We start from the raw sequence: 12,341 nt of genomic DNA on the forward strand, positions 1-12,341 counted from the left end.
TCTGGCCACTTCCGACTGATGCTTTACCCCCTTCCCACTCTTCAGTCATTTATGAAAAGAGGATGGTAGTTGAAATGCAGAGAGGCCCTGATGAGGTTGTGGCTTGTCTGGCCTCAGCCTTTCTCAGGCCAACCTGAAAAGCAAGGAGAGGCACTGTGCAGGGGTATGAGGTGGCTGGAAGAGGGTGTGCATCAGGGACAGCACAAGCCTTTCCTGGGAGTAGAATCCAAAGGCTGTTTCAGTCACACTGTGCACTTCCGTGTCTCTGGCCATCTGTCTCCCTGTCTGAGGTGGGAGGGCCAGGTTCACCATAGTCTACCTCAACCCCAGGGCTCTGGAGATGTCAAATATCACCTTGGCATGTACCATGAAAGGATCAACTGGGTCACAAACAGGAACATTACACTGTCACTTGTTGTCAACACCTCTCACCTGGAAGCTGTCGACCCTGTGGTACAGGGGAAAACTAAGGCAGAGCAGTTCTACCGTGGGGATACCCAGGACAAGAAGGTAGGCTCACCTGACCCTGAGGGGTGGGCTCTGAGGGGTGGGCCCTGGCTCTCTGCAGTATAGGGGACAGGGCTGGGGTATGTAGGCTGGGGCAGGGGGCCTCCTCCTGGCTCACACTCTGCTCTGTAGGTCATGTCCATCCTGGTTCATGGGGATGCTGCCTTCACTGGTCAGGGTGTGGTCTATGAGACCTTTCACCTGAGTGACCTACCCTCTTACACCACCAATGGCACCGTGCGTGTTGTTGTCAACAACCAGGTGAAGGGGCCTGGCTGCATAACAGGCCTTGCCGGTGTTGCCCATCCCTAAATCCAGGCAGCACTTTGAGGGGAAGAGTGAGACCATCCTGGTTCTAATCCCACTGCTCTTCCATGTCCCTGTGTGTGACCTCAGGTAGGATGCCTATTCTCTCCTGCCTTGGTTTCCTGGTCTGTGAAATTGGGAGATATATACATCTATCTGTCTGTCTACCTACTTATCAGTCATCATGATGAAAAGTAGAAGGACAAAGGAGTACAGGTGAAACAAGTACAGTGGCTGGACATGTGGCTAGATGCTGCCTTTAGCTTCATGTAAATTAGTCAGTCTTAGAACACAACTTTCACAGGCATTTGCATTTCAGGCACCTGTGGTTAATAAAAGTTCTTCTGAGCCTATGGAGCCCTGAGTTAACTGCCTCATTTGCATTAAGTCATCAAATTTTCACAGAATAACCCTGTGAAATAGGAATTTAATGAAACCTTTCAATAGTGAGAAAACTGAGGCTTTTGGAATTTAAGTACCTTGTCCAAGATTGTACAGTTAGTAACTGGTGAGACTGGGGTTTACCCAGTTCTGCATTCCTCCCTACCAATGTATAATGTGATTGCAGAAAAAAGAGCAGGTACACTTCCTCGGGTGTTGCTGCCATCCCCATGGGACCTGCTGCTGAGTCTGATTTTGGGACCACTCACCCATTATCCCTTCATGTCCCATATACCTCCTGGGCACACCTGATGGACCTTGAGGCAAAGACCTCCCCAGCTCCTTGACCAACAGTTTAGCTCTAAATAACCAGGCACTTCCAGTTCCTCCTGCTTCTGCAGACTGGCTTCACCACAGACCCCCGAATGGTATGCTTCTCACCATACCCCACTGATGTGGCCCATGTGGTCAATGCACCCATCTTCCATGTGAATGCAGATGACCCCGAGGCTGTGATATACGTGTGCAGTGTGGCAGCCCAGTGGAGGAACACCTTCAATAAAGATGCTGTTGTGGACCTGGTGGGTCTCAGGGGCAGAGGCCAGGGCAGGGGGTGTGCAGCCTGTCCTGGCTGTGCTGAGTGCCCCAGGTTTGCAGCACCTGTGACAGTTGGGGCTGGGAGTTCTGGGATACAGAAGGTTTAGTGCTACCAAGAACAAAATGTTCAAAGGCTTGAGGGTGGGACATTCAGTGAGAGGTTGTGGCAAGCGCTTTCAGATTCGTTGAAGGGTATGCCCTGCCAGATGTGCCCGGTTATGCGGTGACTATGCCTGCATTGCTTGGGGACAGGGACTGAGCCCCCTCCCCTGATGTCCCTGAAGGTCTGTTACTGCTGGCATGGCCACAATGAGATGAATGAGCCCATGTTCATGCAGCCACTCATGTACAAGCAGATCCACAGACAGGTGCCTGTGCTGAAGAAGCATGCAGACAAGCTCATTGCTGAGGACACAGTGACCCTGCAGGAGTTCGAGGTGTGTGTGTGGGGGGGGATTAGGTGGATGGGTGGGCCTCATGAACACCTGGGATAAGCCTCTACAGAGCCATGACCCTGGGGTACTTGCTGATATTACCAGCCCAGTGCTAGGAACTGGTGATTTAAAGAAATAGTCAATATGACCCTTCAATTATCAACAGCCTTTAATTATCAAGGGGGACAGAGGAACATACGCAGTTTGATGGGCTGCAGCAAATGCTGCAATGGGGAAGCCTAGCCTCAGGCAGGAATTTGGGAAGGCTTCCTATAGGAGTTGGCCCTGAGACCAGATTTGTCCCCTTAGTTATATGTGGATATGTAGGTTCTCCTTCCTTAACAGAGCTCTGAGAGCAAGCAATGTCAGTCTTTCCTGAGTTTCCAAGTTCCTTGCTGAATGGGATCTCCCTGAACTCTGAGACTTTGGCCTCTGGCCACAAGGTCCCTGGAGGCCATCAGACAGAGAGCTCTACAACGTGGTGAGGGGGACCAGACTTATGAGTCCAGGTTGACCCAGCCTCTGGCTGCTGAGAGTTTTGTTGCCTCCATCCATGCCTTTACCCTTATTTTAGGAAGAAAGCGCCAAATATGACTGGATCTGTGAAGAGGCATATGGCAGGTCCAGAGATAAAAAGATCCTGCATATAAAGCACTGGCTGGACTCCCCCTGGCCTGGTGAGTGAGAGTTGTGTGGCTGAAAGTGATATCCCTGGACCTTGGGTGCACTGGGCCCAGGACTGGAGCAGCTGTGCCAGAGGCTACAGTTCTGTCCCTGAGACCCCTGAGGCTATGTGAGGCTGATTCCTGAAAGTTGGTCTAGTGTCACCCTCAAAATACTTGTGATGAGCTGCTATCTATAAAGAAAGGGCTGAGCCAGGGCCAGTGGACACCAAAAGGAAGAGAGCTGGGGGTGGGGAGGGATGCTCAGAGGGCTTCCCTGGGAGAAGGGGGTTGCTGAAAGGGTCTCCCAGAAATAAAGCTAGATGACTGTGACCCCGGCTCAGGGAGTGGCTCTCGCAAAGTCCCAAAGGAAGACATTAAGTAGGTGTAGGAGCTGGAGCTGTGACTGTCAGCTCTCAGGGTCCTGAGGATAGGCTCATTTGACTTCAAGTGCCAGATAGGGTCAAGGGAGAGGAGGGCTGTGGAGACAGGCTGACAGAACATCTGAGGCCTCACCACCACCCAAAAATGCACAGAGTTTCTGCCTTCTCAGATTTCTTCAAGGTGGATGGGGAGCCTAAGAGCATGACATGCTCAACTACTGGCATTCCTGAGGACGTGCTTACCCACATTGGCAATGTGGTGAGCTCCGTGCCCCTGGAGGACTTTAAAATCCACTCGGGTGAGGTTGCCATGCAGGCTCCAGCATGGGCCACTTGCCCCAGACCTGACATTATGCCCTAAGAGAGGTGGCATCAGGGGTCAGGGAGGCCTGGCCTGCATCCCCAGTTGGGTATTGGTGGGTTGGCTGAACTCTTTGAGCCTTGTTTGTGCCCTGTGAGTTGCCCTTGATAGTAGCTCCTGTCAGAGCAGGTTGGTGTGGATGCCTCCCTGCTAGCTGGGCTCTGAGGACCAGGCTTATGTTGCCTCCCTGCTCAGACAAAAGGAAAGCAAGGGAGCAAGAGCTCCTCATGGAAGGGTGGTGGGCCTGGAATATGGGGGCAGGAATGGTTGGCTTGCCAGCAGCCTGGATGGATGACAGAGGTGACCCTGCTGTTCTTGGGTGAGTCTGTGTTAGTAGGTGATCACTAGCTGCAAATCTTGGTCGTGGCTTCTGCTTAGGCACCCTGGAGGGCCCCCACAGTGGCAGTGGGGCACATATATCCCTTCTGACTGGCTTGTGGGTGTCCTGAGGCAATTCTACAGTATGCATGGGGGCCCAGATATCTTGAGGCTCCTGCTTTGTGCACACATCATGGGGTCTGTGTGAGTGTAGGGCTGATGGGAGCCCAGCATGGCCCAGATGCCTGGGCTCAAATTCAAGCATCTTAATAGCTATGTGATTGTGAGCAAATGATTTCCTCCTACTAAGGCTCAGTTTCCTCATCTAAACAGGACAGTACACTCCATAGGGTTGTGAGGAATGTACCGAACTTAGTGTATGCATGTGGTAACTGCTCCTTCTCACAGGGAGTAAGGCCAGTGGGGATTGTGGGCTCAGACCAGACCATTGTATAGGCTGGAGTGGCAGTGCTGGAGGAGGGGTGACTTGCCAGGGCTCTGCTCAGAGGGAGGGATGTACACTGAGTTCATACACACCTGACCCTGCTCTCTGGGCATATGGCTGTCCTTGGTAGGGTAGCCAAGAATTTGGGTACCTCAGGCTGGCCCTTCTCTCCCATAGGCCTTTCTCGAATCTTGTGGGGCTGTGCGGACATGACCAAGAAATGGATGGTAGACTGGGCCCTGGCAGAGTCCATGGCCTTTGGCTCCTTGCTCAAGGAAGGCATCTATGTACGGCTCAGTGGACAGGATGTGGAGAGAGGCACATTCAGGTGAGGGTAGGGGTCTCTGGGTCCCAGGCCCCATGCACATTTGCATTGTCACCATTGAGCCCATGGGGGAGCTGAGGGATCAGCTATGCTTGGGGTGTCCCAGAGTCATCCCAGGAGCTCTGGAGTAGAGCTAGCCCTTTCTCCTCTTCCTAGACCTTTCCTGAGGAGCCCAAGGAGGGCCCTTATCTGGCTCAGGTGATCACAGGTACCCCCATCAGCATCCCTCAGCCTATGCCCTTGGGCCAAGTCATCAGAGGGACACTGGACCACCTCTCTGATCCCCATGGGTCAAGCGTGCAGCACTGACTGCTTGGATCAAGCAGTTGCTTGATATCAAGCCTTGTGATCATCTGTGGTTCATGTGTGTGCGTGTGTGTGTGAGAAGTTCTTTCAAGCCAGCCTCCCCTATTTGCTTGTTTTCATTGATTTTTTTTGAGTTCAGGTAAAGGACTTTACACTTATAAGTTCTCCCCATCATGTTTACTCTTTGGGGCTCCAGATGTTTATGGGTCCTGATTTGATTACTGCCCTGTTAGTAAGTCATGTTGCTGAGGCATTCAAGATTTGACAAGCTGTTTTCCTTGGGTCTCAGTTGCTCATCACTGCTGGCCCCTATCCAGCTAGGGGCACAAGGGTTGCTCCTTTGCACTGTGAGATGCATGTCAGTCTCATTGAGTGTGGGGTTCATCCAGGTGGTTCCCCTTATTGTGTAGTTCCTTCCTCCTGTGAATCTGGCAGAACAGACAAGATGGTGGAGGTGGTAGCAGGATGAGCAGGGGTGGGAAGTACCCCAGGGGTATGGCCTCTCAAGGTCTCAGTCTCCACCTTTGTGAGGTGAGACACCGAGACTATCATGTCTGTGTGGTGTGCGGGCACTGCTGGGAGGGAGGCTGCCTGGAGGAGAGAACAGTTTCTCTGGCTTTCCAGGGCCTTCTTGTCCCCATCATGAGGAACTCAGTCATGGTTTTCTGGTGCAGTGATGAAGTCTCTCCTGCTTCCTGCTGCCTAGCCCACCTGCTGTGGGTGAACAAGTGCTAGTCCACCTGCCCCCATCCCTTCCTGGTTTGTTTCTCTCCAGCCATCGGCATCACGTTCTCCATGACCAGGAAATTGACCAGAGGGCATGTGTCCCCATGAACCACCTTTGGCCTGATCAGGCCCCGTACATTGTGTACAACAGCTCCCTCTCAGAGTATGGAGTCTTGGGTGGGTCAGACTCTGCAGGCAGGTCAGGTAGGCCCTGGGATGCCTTGAAACCAAAGAGGGACTTGCATCCTAATGTGTCCTATCTTTGTCATTTTGACAATGGACTTGGCCTGGGACTTGGAGAGGGCCAGGCAGGGTCAGGGTCTGGGAGAGGCTGAAAGAGTCAGAGGCCCCTGGGGTGGACCTGGGTCCTGGGACAGTCCAAAGGGATGATGGTTGGGCTTTTTCTTCCTGAGGCCACATGAGAGATGAAGCCCTGTCCTGTGTGGTCCCTCAGAGAAACAAGTTGGAGGGTTCTGCTTGCATGGGAGGGGGCTCTTTGGATACCAAAACCCTGTTTCTGGGTATCAGCCACAGTGGGCCCAGAAAACCAAATAGAGTCCAATGTAGACATAGCCACCAACTGGCCCTGAGCCTGGACTGGACTGGGCTACTTCTCTGACCATTGTCTCACCCCCTTGCACTGCACCCAGCAGCTCTGTGTCAAGGTCCCCTCCCCAGGTGCAGGGATCCCCAGACTGTGTACCCTTCATTCTCTCTCCCTTGACTTGAGCTTTAATTGGCCTGCATCCTCCCTCCCTGCCTCATTCTAGATGCAGGGCACCCCCCCTCCCCCAAGACCTGTTCTTGCCCCTTCCTCTCAGCAGTCCTGTACATATTTTGGGAGATCCTTTTGGTAGAAGGCCCCTGCTGCCTCCCCAGGGTATCTTTGAACTTGGCTTCTGGTCTAGATGAGGCTAAAACTGGCCATACATGCAGTTAGGGCTGAGGGTGGCTTCTCCAGCATATTGTAAGTTCCCAGAAAGGGAGATCCTGGCTTTTGGGCCCCAAGGAGTCCCCAGGCTCCTCCTGGCCTGTTGGGAAGGATGGTAGGGTAGGGAGGGTGTATGAGGAAGGGCTGTTTTGACTAGAATCACCGGTATTTGGTGACAGTGTGTGGCAGGCTCTTTTTCAGTTTCTTCTGTTTAGGCTTTGAGCTGGACTATGCCATGGCCAGCCCCAACGCCCTTGCCCTCTGGGAGGCTCAGTTTGGTGACTTTCACAACACGGCCCAGTGCATCATTGACTAGTTCATCAGCACTGGCCAGGTTAAGTGGGTTCAACACAATGGCATTGTGCTGCTGCTGCCCCATGGCATGGAGGGCATGGTGAGGACTAGTGGCTCAGGCCTGGGGCTCTACCAGGCCTGGGAGAGGGTGGGTAGACCCTTGGCCACATGCAGGGTTGGAGCATGTGCACCTCCTGGGCCCCTGGAACACATGGATCTGCTTAGGGTGGGGCCTACACAGGTCTGTGTTGTTGCTGCTGAGGATGATGATGATACTATTCATTCCTAGCAGAAGTAGCAGAGATGTCTGAGAGGTTACTTTGTGCCAGGGTGTGTTTAAAACCCTTTCTATGTATTAACTCCTCCAGTCCTTACAACAACTTAATGAAGTCAGTCCTGTTTCCATTTTCCAGTTGAAACTGAAACACAAAGATATGATTGGCTTGTCCAAGGTCATTCAGCTAGGAGCTTGGATTTGAACCTGATCTGGGCAGTAAGCCTATCTTCTGGTCCCCTCCTGAGGGAAGAGGGGAGATATTCAGGCCAACAGGGGAGGGCAGGGGAGAAGCAGAGTGCTGTGAGATGCCATCCCAGTGCTCATGTAGCCTGACCAGGTAGGCAGGGCTGTTCCAGCTGCAGGGGCAGCTCTGATCAGGGTGGGCTCAGTCATGTGGCCAGGGCCTTCCCTACCCTGGGTGGTTGAGCTGCAGTGGATGTCCCTGAGGGCCCATTCAACTTGGGCCGGTCACCTAGTAAGGGACTTCTCACTACTGTCATCACCACATAGCTGTCTAGAGCCAGGACTTGTGTGCTGGGCACTTTACATGCCTTGTAAAAACATGTAGAATCCTAACAACAGGACTGGGTGTTAGTCCTGTTCCCATTTCATACCTGAGGAGAAAAGGGGTGTGACCTGTCCAAGGTCAGGAACTATTAAAGGCTTTTCACTGGTGGGCCCTGAGCCAGGCTGGGAGGGGAGGGCTAGGGTGGCTGGGTTGGTGCCTGTGGCACCGGGTCCTTGGTGAGTCCCCAGTAAGGGAAGGTCAGGTGGCAGTGGGATAGGTCACCCCTGTTGCACAGTGAGCAAGTTTGGAGGTTAGCAGGTGGGAGGAGGAGGCAGTTCTGGGCGTTAGTCTGTTCTTTCTGGCTGACTGACCTTGCTATTTCTTAATCTCTTTGCTCCTCACCTTCTTTTTCTATAAAGTGAGGAAATGAGTGTCTACATCTCTGGGCTGCTTTCAAGACTGCTTCAAGGATAATGTGTATGGGGTCATAGACCTGTGCCTGGGCACACAGGTACTCAGTAAACAGCAGCTGCTGAAGGTCAGAACCTTCTGGAGAAAGAGCCTCTCTGCTGGGCCTTTTTGCCTTTTCCCCCCATCCCACATCTTCACATGTGTTGGCTCTGGTCAAACCCCCTTGAGGACACCTTCCCTGCTCTCCTCCCACATTCCTGGTTCTTGCCTATGGCCTAGGCTTCAGAGTGAAGGCAGCTTCTCTTAAAAGCCATCACACTTTTTCTTAGCCCAGGGTCCCTGTAGGCCAGGTATCTGTCCTGTGCGATACCCTACTTCCCTTTAGCCCACCTGGACCATGTGGTATTTGCTTTTAGGGACCAGAGCACTCTTTAGCGAGGCCCTAGAGATTCCTGCAGATGAGCAATGATGACTCAGATGCCTATCCTGTGAGTGCTGCCTGCCCTCCCCTAGGACCTCGACCCACATCCTGTGTCAGGCAAAGCCAGGGCCTGGGTGCCACAGGTGGGCCACCTTCAGCCACACCATGTCCTCATAGGCATTCTCTGAGGACTTCGAGGTGAGGCAGCTCCATGACTGCAACTGGATCGTGGTCAATTGCTCCACACCAGCCAGCTACTTCCATGTACTACACAGGCAGGTCCTACTGCCCTTCCGTAAGCCGGTGAGCTCCCCATACTAGCTGTTACCATAGTAGTGCAAGGGCCAAATGCCCTGATTCAGTGGGCAGCTGGCAGCTGGGCACATGTTTCCCTTCCAGCTGATCATCTTTACACCCAAATCCCTGCTGAGGTGCACAGAGGTGAAGTCCAGCTTTGACCAAATGGTGTCTGGTATGTGCCTGGGCATGTTGGGAAGGCAGTGAATGTGAGGCCTGGTGACCCATGGCATGGCCTCTGCTCCCAGAACTCTTCCGTTCTCTCCTCTGACTGTGGCTCTGTAACAGCTTCCACTTGGTCCCCACCAGTGGTTGGATGGGGAGGTTGGCAAGGCAGCCAGCTGGATGAAGCCAGGTTGGGTCACTTGGGCTAAGCACAGGGCCAGAGGAGTGCACTGGCCCAGGCAGAGATGGTCTGGCTATGCCGGGGAAGCTTAGAGGTGGGAGGCCTGCAAGAGGTCTGCCTCGTTTGTAGGAAACTGAATATCATGTATTCATTCACACATTTTTTTTTCACTCATGAGCCAAACAGACTTTACTGTTCCTGGGGCCAGAGTGCCTCCTTCTAGGAGCTCTCAGCCTCATTTCCCTGGTGGTCAGTCAAATAAAGCACCTTAAGGACCAGGTATTAGAATTGAGATGTGAGCCAGCTGAGGAACAGGGAGTGGCAGGATTGGGGCCCTGAGGCTTGGCAGAGTAGGGCTGTCCTAGAAAACAGTCCTGGGTAGTAAGAGGAGAAGCAAGTCTGTCCAGGAAGGTCTCAGCAACATAGACAGGTGTTTTATTACCTGTGAGTGTTTAGGTGTCCCGGTGTGGGCAGATGGGTGGGCTAGCATTTCAGAGCTCTGGCACTGGGGCTGGACACCTGGTGTTGGCTTTTCTGTGGTGGGGCCTGGCAACCTGTTACCCTCTCTGCTCACTGTCCTCATCTGAAATGCAGGGACACTATAGTAGCTTTCTCAGAGGTTTTTGCAGCATGCTGGCCTTGTGCCTGGCATATGATGTGAGCTCAGGAAGGAAAAATGGACAGAACTTAAGAGATAGGGGTTTGATTGTGGGACCGAGGGAGGGGGAACGTGTAGTGATCTCTGGAGACAGCTGTTCACCTTGAAGCTTGGTGACTGGGTGGGTAGAATGCACACAGCACATGGCCAGGGCTAGATGGGGAACAGCTCTGGTCCAGATAATGAGCTCTCAGAGACATGACATCAACTCCTCTGTCCCTGCCAGGGGATGTTCCCATCATAGTCCCCATCACCTTGAACATTGATGCTCCCAGTGCTTTGCCCTTGGCTCCAGCCCCTGTCTCCTCTTCTTTCCCTATGACACCTCAGTCTTCATCTGTCCTCTTTCCCATTGTTTGGCTCAAGTGGTACCCATTGCAGCCTCATATCTAAACCTGGGACTAGTCTTAGTGGCCAGGGAGAGCCCATAGGTCCCAGGGATGTGGGCCTGGTTCCAAAGCTACTCCATCCCCTCTAGAGCTGATGCCTCTACCATACCCTGTTGGTCTTCCAGGGACCAGATTCTAGTGGGTGATTCTTGAGGATGGAGCCTCAGCTCAGGCTCCTGAGCAGGTACAGCGGCTCATCTTCTGCATGGGAAAAGTGTATTATGACCTGGTGAAGGAGCGGAGCAGCCAGGGCCTGGAGGAGCAAGTGGCCATCACGTGCCTGGAGCAGGTATACCTGCTCAGAGTGATGGACAAGGTCAAATAGCCAGCCCCCAGCTCTGGGCATTATGCCTTGCAGGGTCAAATCTGGGGCCTGTGAGGAAACTGTGTTGCTGCCTTCCCTCACAGGCTGTGCTGCCCTTTCCTCTCTCTGCTCCAGATCTCTCCTTTTCCCTTTGACCTGATCAAACAAGAGATGGAGAAGTACCCAGGTGCAGAGCTGGTGTGGTGCTGGAGAAGCACAAGAACATGGGCTACTATGACTGCATCAGTCCACGCTTCATGACCATCATGAGCTGGGCACGGCCCATATGATACAAGGCTGGGTTCTGGGGGATGCCAGACACTTCCACTTCTCTTCCCCTGTGTGAGGCCTGAGGGGCACTGAGGGCTTGAGGCCCTGTCCTGGCTTTGCCTGCCCAGTTTGTGGTGTAATCTGGAACTGGCCACTGCCCTTTTCTGGGCCACATTGGGAACCATAGTATCTACTGGTTCTGTGACAGCTTCCCCATCAGGGACCCCTCTGAGTACCACTTTCAGAGAAAAAATCTTTGCTTTTGTTCTGTAGCTGGAACTAGAGAACCTCCTGCATGTCTCAAACCTCCTACCTCTGATCTTAGACCAGTTACCTTGCCTCAGGGTACCTCAGGCTCTTCTCTACAGCAGGGCAAAGATAAGGATTAGACTTGATGCAGTCCTAGGGGCTTGGCTAGGCCAGGCCCAGCCCTCCCTTTATCTTGTCTCTCTTCCCATAGGTATGTTGGCTGTGACCCAGCAGCTGCACCAGCCATAGGAAACAGGAACACACACTTGGTGTCTCTGAAGAAGTTTTTGGATACTGCCTTCAATCTCCAGACCTTTCAGGGCAAGACATTTTAGAGCTGGGCAGGGCTTGCCTGGGTCTTCCATGGGATTGGCTGGGGCTATAGAGGGCTGGTGAGAGGAGGACCAATGCTTGTGCACCAGAGACATCTGTCAAAGGTCCCAGGGTAAAACATACTCACTTAGCAATTGAGGTCCTAGAGTAGTCACCACTGGCTTTGGTGTTATGTCACCTTGGGCCTTTGTGTTTATTTCAGAATCTGCTAGGACTGAGAAAGCCAGAGGAGGTGATAGATGGGATGTAGTTCTGGAGTGTTTTCCTACCTGTCCTGGTTTTTCTGGAATTTTTGTGTGACTTTTCCCATCTATGTCTCTGCAGATAGCTACACAGAAGTCTGTGTCTTTGGTCTCTCTCCTCCTGGCACATCTGGCTGCCACTCACCCTGTCCTTGTTCATCTGTAGATTCAAGAAATGTTACCTTTTATGCTCTTAGAAATAGAGATTTCAGCAATAACAACCAGGTGAAACAAAACCATGCCAGGTGATTTATGTATGCTCTGTTTTATGGGATATGTCATAATGAGTGTGAAATATAGCCACAGCTCATGTGCACCAAACTAGAAAACCAGATGACAGAGAAATAAAAAATGCATAAGGGAGATTTTCTGTTTTCATTTCCTGTTGTGGGGGAAAAGGCAGATGGTTTAGAGAGGGTATAAAATGGGAAGAAGAAAAAACTAAACATGTAGGGGATAAGATATCTGCCTCCATTAAACATGTTTTCTTTTGAGCACCAGGCAGTGTTTGCAAATCTGTTGGTATCTCCACTCTTCAGCCTTTTGTTGGTTTTGCTTCCCTGAAAAGATGTTGGGGACGCTATGGCACAGGAGGGTTGTTTTGCTTTCTGCAAACCATTTGTTCATTTATTGCCTTCTCAGAGCACTTCCTCCATGTTA

At 52.3% G+C, this 12,341-nt stretch overlaps 1 protein-coding gene across 1 annotated transcript in view; it reads left to right on the forward strand.

Annotated features, from left to right (window-relative positions):
• Positions 1-12,046, forward strand: part of OGDHL (oxoglutarate dehydrogenase L) — a 28,041-nt gene extending 15,995 nt beyond the window's left edge. Inside the window, 16 exon segments of the mRNA XM_028512809.2 lie at positions 331-510; positions 640-768; positions 1,596-1,775; positions 2,076-2,228; positions 2,800-2,902; positions 3,441-3,569; positions 4,572-4,722; positions 5,801-5,928; positions 6,898-7,076; positions 8,589-8,660; positions 8,771-8,896; positions 8,993-9,065; positions 10,409-10,572; positions 10,723-10,792; positions 10,795-10,875; positions 11,317-12,046. Coding sequence (XP_028368610.1) covers positions 331-510; positions 640-768; positions 1,596-1,775; positions 2,076-2,228; positions 2,800-2,902; positions 3,441-3,569; positions 4,572-4,722; positions 5,801-5,928; positions 6,898-7,076; positions 8,589-8,660; positions 8,771-8,896; positions 8,993-9,065; positions 10,409-10,572; positions 10,723-10,792; positions 10,795-10,875; positions 11,317-11,441 — 2,043 coding nt within the window. The 3' untranslated portion in view covers positions 11,442-12,046.
• The last annotated feature ends 295 nt before the right edge of the window (positions 12,047-12,341 follow it).

The sequence above is a fragment of the Phyllostomus discolor genome, chromosome 5 (genome assembly GCF_004126475.2).
Source record: "Phyllostomus discolor isolate MPI-MPIP mPhyDis1 chromosome 5, mPhyDis1.pri.v3, whole genome shotgun sequence".
Lineage (NCBI taxonomy): Eukaryota > Metazoa > Chordata > Mammalia > Chiroptera > Phyllostomidae > Phyllostomus > Phyllostomus discolor.